The 7,508-nt window shown below is 40.2% G+C and overlaps 1 protein-coding gene across 1 annotated transcript; it reads left to right on the forward strand.

Annotated features, from left to right (window-relative positions):
- Positions 1 to 218: 218 nt before the first annotated feature.
- On the forward strand, positions 219 to 3,254 carry LOC140377336 (uncharacterized). Its single transcript, XM_072462711.1, has 3 exons — positions 219 to 1,354; positions 2,208 to 2,489; positions 3,033 to 3,254. Exons 1-3 carry the CDS (start codon positions 281 to 283, stop codon positions 3,252 to 3,254), a joined length of 1,578 nt encoding a protein of 525 aa, XP_072318812.1. The 5' UTR covers positions 219 to 280.
- Positions 3,255 to 7,508: the final 4,254 nt, after the last annotated feature.

Raw genomic sequence — 7,508 nt, forward strand, 5'->3', positions numbered from 1 at the left:
ACTAACTTGACTAACACCACCACCACCACCACCACCACCACAACAACAACAACAACAACAACAACAACAACCACAACAACAACAACAACAACAACAACAACAACAACAACACTGCGATGGGATGAGACCAGACGGATGAGACATTGGATCAACTCAACAATCTCCAAATTTGACTCACAAGGTCTGAGTTGTGTCGTATCACAACAGTTCAACAACGTCCTCAAGGAAAACACAAATACATGGCTGTCTAGTTCACTCCACCCTTTTGTTCAACCCAAAGATGAGCGTTTCCCAACCGGCGGGGTGCGTCCCTACCCGGCCCAAAAGCGGGTCGAGCATGAGACTCGCTCTGCACAACTCCGGAGACCACAACGGCAACGCCTTCCCCATCTCCTCCTCCTCCTCCTCCTCCGCTTCCTCGTGTCTGGGCGAATCGTCCCCCGAATCTCTGCGAAGTCTAAGCGCCTTGAACAGCCCCGGGCGAATAAACAGCCCCTTGGATTACGACATGTTGGAAGTCACTGTGCTGACCGCGGCGATGGGCGAAGGAGCCGGCGACGTGGTGGTGACAAAATGGCCGACGGATGAGGAGGAAAGCGACAGAGCGGATTTGGTTTACGTGGAGAGGGTTCAGACTGTCACCGATCAGTCAGAATCCAACGATAATTCCGTTTCCGTCTACTTAGATGCGAACAGCAGCCAGTGCGCTCCTGAAACCTGGAATGAAAATATCACGCTAGCTTTGTCGACAAATAGCGTCGCTTCTGGGAAAAGCAGCGACGACGATGACAGCAGCAGTCGGAAACGATCTTCGACGCCTGATTCCACGACGGAAATACCTGAAGATGAAGACGACGAGGACGAAGCCATGTTTTTGTCAATCGGGTCAGATATGGAATTGCAAAGAACTAGCTTGACGGCAATAGTAGCGGCGCGGTGGGCTGCCAAAGAAGCTAATAACAAAGAGAAGTGCGCGATAGAAGTGTGCGCTCTGCAAAATGGCAGCGAGGAGATGATTCCACAAACGCAAAGCGAAAAGCAGAGCAGCGAAAACGGTCCGACAAGCGGCAAAGATGTAGGAAAACAAATGACTGACGATAACAATGTGATGGCGAAGGTGACGACGTCGCCCTCTACCTGTGACAATGAGGAAAAAGCTATAGAAATACCGAAAAATAACTTGCAGAAAGCCGGAAAACCACGAGCGAATGCGATTGCCAGGCCTATACCGTCAAATCAGGGCAAGACTCAGAGCGCGGAGTCGAACCGAGTCGGAAAAGTCGATCTGAAGAACGTCAAGTCTAAAGTGGGATCGTGGACGACGTCGTCTTCACCAACAAAAACGGCTAATCTGGTAAAATAACACATTCTATATATTCATCTTCCACCGGATTCATTCTATTTGTTCTAAATTTTGGATGAAAATACCATTAATTTTCCTTAATAGAGTTAAAAAATCGATCAATACTTGATTAAAAACAATACATTTGGGGCTCAGTAGTTATTGTGTGTACATTTTCATTCCACGTGTAGAACGTGTTCATATTGTTTCAATATTACAATGAGAGTGTGAAATAAGTCACTTCTATAATTCATGAAGGACACAAACTTACCACTTGTGTTTCATTGTGAACTATTGTTCATATGGAATAGGGTTTTCTGTGTTTTGTTTACCTTGTGACATAAAGTAGTCTATCAGGGTATTTTTTGTGGTAATATACTGTATCTCAAAATGTTTTATTGTGAAATGCATCATTTCGCTAACAACATCATTGGACTTAAATTCTGCTGCATTCCCACACGTTTAAAGCTTTATTATGCAATTTTATTCATCTAATCGTGGTATGTTTATGTATATGTACACTGCAAAACGTTCTTTTGACTCATTCATAGTTGTTCAGTTTGTAGCTCAAGAAATGTATTTCAGACTGAATATACTTTTATTTTCAGTAAAATCGTTATGACAACTTTCTTTAATAATTAAACTCATTAGACACATTTCCTCAAATAAGTAGTAGGGCTAGTAATAATTTCTAAAGTAAAGTCTAAAAATCTTCATAGAAATAAAATGGTGACGTTTTAAAACAAAATTAAAACTACTCAAAACACAATATTTGACCTCTTTTGGCAGTTTGTCTTGATAGTATAATGTAACTACACACAATTTAAAATGATCCATCTCTTTTTTTTTTTATTTTCTTGTCCAGATCAAATCGTCTCCGGTCCACATCAGGCGGCCCGCTGCCATGATAAACCCTGTAGCTAATGCTAACGCTAGACTGCAAAGACCTCCCCTCAGCCCGATGAAAGTGGCCATCTTGAGACCTCTGAAGGGAAAGTCCAGGCCTGGTCCAAACCCAAACCTTCCCCAGAGGCCCTGGTCCACGTCTGTCAGCTCTTTGGGGTCAGAAGAGGCCAATGTGGGAACGCCGTGTGACTCTGTGGAAAACAGGAGCAGATCTGCAGCCGACGCCACGGCCAAGGATAAGGTCGGTTTGTGTTTTTGTGAGTCATTGTTTTAAAGACACATATTATGCATTCTTTGTATTGTTATTGGCCTTTAAACTTGCTCTTCAGTGTCTTGACTCTGATATCTCAAGTATTAATTAGAATGAGTTTGGCGGTGATTTATGGACTTTAAATTTGAGTTTTCTGAGGCTCAAACGTAAAGGATCTTGTGAACAGGATTCATCAAACAGATATAAATGAAGATAAATATAACTTAAGTATCTTTTTGATGAGGGAGCTCTGTTATATTGTTAAAAGTAAAAAAACAAAAGCATGTATTTAAGAAAAAAGTAGTTTGCAGTCCACACACACTAAAATACAAACTTGTTTTTGGTTACTATAGCAACTTCAGCACTTGCGCCAAAGCATGAGCAGTTTGAAAAATGGTGGAAAAGTGATGGTAATGTTGATTTGACAGATGAAGAATGGGGAAATATATAAATCATGATGGGGGACCACATACTCACAGGTTTGAAATACTTTGCAGTATTTTACAGCCACATCAAAGTGCGTACTGTGCACAGGGAAATACTGGAGACATTGGGGTTTTATTGTCCTTGAATACTGAGATCAACAAAGCATTGCAGGCTGTTTTTGACATCGCCACTGGGCTTCAGAACGATGTGTTTGTGCTTCAAACCTCCTGCCACGGACTCAGGGAATGGATACGTTTGGAGCGTACGAGTGGCAGCAGAGAAGAAGGCCATCACAAAGAAATGGATGCCATAAACAATAGTCATTCTTAGTTGAATGATTACTTTTCTCGCACAATGTGGCAGACTTCGGACTAATTGGGACAAATACGCCGGCTTCACACTTATGTCTTGTTCCAGTTGCATTTGGTCCTATAGTTCCTCTCCGTGCCACATTCTTTGTTTTGTTTAATAAAAAACTGAAAAAACTGTGCCAAATCGAGCAATGACACCCGGAAAGTGCACGACAAGCAAACAACAAGCGGAACAAAGCGGGTGAAAATAAGAAGGAAGATTATGTAACTGTGCGTGCTAAAGTTGACACGCCTCCCTCGCCCCGGGGCAAACGCTGAGGTCACTGCAGGCGCCCGAAGATGATGTCACGATGCTCACGAACCCTAAACAATGCAGCGGGCTCGGACGCACAGTGTTCCCCCCGTGTCCCCCCCGTGTCCCCCCCATGTCCCCGTGGTGATGAGCTGTGGTGTAACAGCCTTTTGTTATTTCATGTGGGATCAGGTGGAGTCAGAGAAAGGACAGTGGAGAATGTGTGAACAGCACAATGATATATTGATATAATGAGATAATATCGTGAATATGGAGTTTATCGTTTATAGTAGAAAATGCTACAAAAAGAGCTGATTCAAGATAAAAATGTGGGAAAAGTTATGTTGGAAAATATGAGGTGATATTTGTGCACGTTTGTGATTCATTTGACGGATATTTCACATTTGTCTGATCATTAAATCTTGATCTTTAAAAGACACGTTTTAAGACATTTCTGTTGGATTGACAAGGAAAATATACTTTCACTTTCAATATTGCCCAGCTCTAGTATGTGGTGGGGAAGAAGACAATTCTAGGGATGTCGTTAGATTCATAACACATGAGCTGTTTTTTTTGTGTCTTATTTTTAATGCAATGTGCACTTTTTTCACTTAATTAATTAAACTATTTAAATCTACCAGTAAATTTGAACATACAATCAAGGCAATTTGTAAACTTTTTTTAATCCAGTTTAAAATCCAGTTCCCCAGTTGTGGGACAGAAGCATAAAGGACAGACCAAAGAGGAAAGCAGTTGTTTCAGACCAATGTGTGATTTAGAATTAAAAAGTTTCTTTTTTTTTTTAAATCATAAAATCATAATCTGTAAAAGTATAGCAGACAAAAGCAAAATATGTCTTCTTTAACTATATCAGGACTAATTTGGAGAGTTGTTAATCATTTTATTTCACAGCACGTTTTCATTTGAACTGTGCTGCTAATTAGCCATTTCAACCTGTTGCCTTCTTCCCTGTCACCAGTAGAGGGCAACATACACTTGATCCATAAGGTTTGTGACCTTTTTAAAAACAATGCGTGCATGTTTCTTCTGCGATGATTAAAAGCTTCTGCTAAAAGCAATACAAATACATATTCCTTAAAATACCTATGGAAGGAATCTCTTGTATAATGGACTAAAAAACTACATTCCATTTTCTCACGGAGTTTAACTACAAAGAAACCGCTTATGCTCTTTTATACTACCTCAAGAAGCCTTTTCAAATCACATTCCCATGATCTAAAGTCACAATTATCCATAATCTGTGGGGATAAATAACCAGCTCTACTATGACAAGTTGGAATGCGATCAAACTGTGTAATTATAGTAAGTCATTAGCTGTAGCGCAGGGCGATCGAGTTACGCGAAATATCATTTGTATCTGGAAATTCAACTTCACTCCGAGGATTTAGCTTTTGTTACGCCGTCACAAACTGTCCTCCCAGGTCTTATGATGTCTACAGAGTCGTGCAAGAAACAATTATCATATTTTTAAAGGTGCAGCATTATTACTGCAATAGAAAATGAACTGACTTTGCTCCTGTTCAGAATGATGTGCTCGTTCTGCCTTTGCTAGTCTGCGTGGGCAACATATTAATCAGTAATAAAATGTTAAGATTATTCAGTTAATCGATAACTGGGATTGTTCAGGTCACAGTGTAAACGCAAAAGATAAAATTGTGACCTTTTAGAGGCAAAATGAAGTCATTTCAGTTCAATCTGTGCTCCAAAGATGTTCCCTAAATTAATGAAGTTTTTTTTAAATCTTTTTATGTGTGTTTATATCGTAATAACTTTACTTTTGCCTTCAGAAAGTTGGATGATCGGCAACGTATTAGAATGAAAGAAAATAGACATAAAAATGATTGTCAATAATCGTTATATCGTGATGTTTCTTCTCACAATTTCCAAATTTGACATTGGGACATTCCTAGTTACTAATAAAAAACATTTTTAACGTTCTCGGCAGGTTAATTACTGTTGTCATGATAATTACTATATTGACTTAATTTAGAACTGATGAAATATATTTTGGGCCTCAATATTTATCTGTATACATTTTCTTTAAACTAGTTGTGAGCTTTTTGATTTTTGTTTTTATTACAACAAAATTTGAGCTGATAATTTCAATGACATTGTATTCATTATATTTCTAACCATTTTTACATCTAGAAAATGGTCCAGTGAATTTTCCTTCTTTAATTGTCAGTGGCATAAAGCAGTTTCAATAGTATCGTTTATCGGGATATGTGTGTGTGGATCTAAGCTGAATAAGTGAAGCAATAACATCTCCAGGAGGCTTTTGCTGTGCAGTTCAATAATAAAGGCGTGGTCCTGGTCCTCTGCTGCTGCTGCTGCCGTGTTCTCAGAGGTTAAAACCTGCCGCGGGGAAAACTAGACGCAATGTTCAAAATGTGACGCCGCGAGCAGGTTTTGTGATAAAATGTGAATATATGATCTGATTCCATGACAGGTTTGGAGAGGGAAATTATTGATGCAAAGTGTTTATCTGATGTTTAAACTGTTTATCTGGTCTAGTCCTGGTTTAGAAACAGGTTTAGACAAAAAAACATAATCAACATCCAATCATCATATGGATCAATCACGATTTTACATTTCATTTTGTTGTTGTATTATTACAAACAGATTAAAATATCTTTCAATATGACATGCAAAACAACAGAATAGTGACATTTCTTCCTCCAGAGGATTGACTGAACACAAGCTGATCAGTAACGATTGGAAATGAGTCAAATGTGACTATTTGCAGCGCCCTAAACATGGGTTCTGTCTAAGTTATGAAATGTTTTGCCCTGGACTGACTAATAACACGAACAAGCCAATACTTTTCACATCTATAACAGAGCTGAACACACAAGCACAGTAATTGTGGTCAAATCTTTATGTATTTGAACAGGATAGTACTCCGTGTACTATCAAATGTATTCTGTAACAATCAAGAGTAGGGACGTCCGACGATCCGATACTTTCATAACACATTTTAAAAAATGCACAAATGCAACATAAACAGGTTTTCCCCAGTTTTTATTGTATTTCTTAACACTTTAACAGTGCACCTTTCTTTGAGGCAGCTTGAATAAGAAATAATAGTGCAAAATGTGAATTAAATAAAAACAGCAGCTCAACTTAAAGGTTGAATGGACGATTTTTTTGGCCCAAATCTGAGTCTTATTTCCTCGTGGCGTGGACGGCCGATTAGTCCTGCCACGTATCAATCATAAAACGCACCTACCGCTCACCTGCAGCCGCATGTGGCTCGTCCCCATGAGAGCAGCATGTTTCCGCGTGTCTAAGCGCATTGATCTATCATAATATAGTTCCCTCAGTGTACGGGACAAAATGAAGACAGAGAAAGACAGTTCGAGCTGATGCAGAAGAAGACGGAAATCTACGGGAGACGAGAGATGCGATGCGATCCGTCGCGCTGATAAACAATAATAAGCTTAAATAATAAAATGTTTTTCTTGATGAAATCCGTCTGAACGTGGAGTCCAGAGTAAGTCAGGGGCCAGAGTTCTGATCCTCGCTGTGGCCACGGTGTCTAACACGCTGCACTATCAGCCCGCACTGCGCTCCCCCGTGTCTGTGCTCCGGGATGGTGATGACGCCCTCGCCCAAACCGCACGTCGTCTCACCCATGATAATATCCTCCTTCGTACGGCGTCTTCTCGGGGCCTCTGACCACATAATGCCATTCAAGCATGGTTTTCTTCATATTAGCAGCATTGTCACGCAAAATTACATCGACCCGTTGCTTGTCGATGCCACAGTTATTGAGCATTTTCCCCTTAATCTGTTTGATGCGCTCTGCTGTGACATGCAGGGTCGCACTGCGTAAAACAAAACTAAAGCTTACTGCCGTAAAGTGTGGGCTTTACGGCAGTAAAATGTTGTGATCCATTCATGCGTTATACAGAGGTGAGAGACTAATAATAAGCTTGAAATATATAGTGCTGATCAAAC

The sequence above is a fragment of the Eucyclogobius newberryi genome, unplaced genomic scaffold (genome assembly GCF_026437365.1).
Source record: "Eucyclogobius newberryi isolate DKJ021-1_F unplaced genomic scaffold, fEucNew1.0.hap1 SCAF_4, whole genome shotgun sequence".
NCBI lineage: Eukaryota > Metazoa > Chordata > Actinopteri > Gobiiformes > Gobiidae > Eucyclogobius > Eucyclogobius newberryi.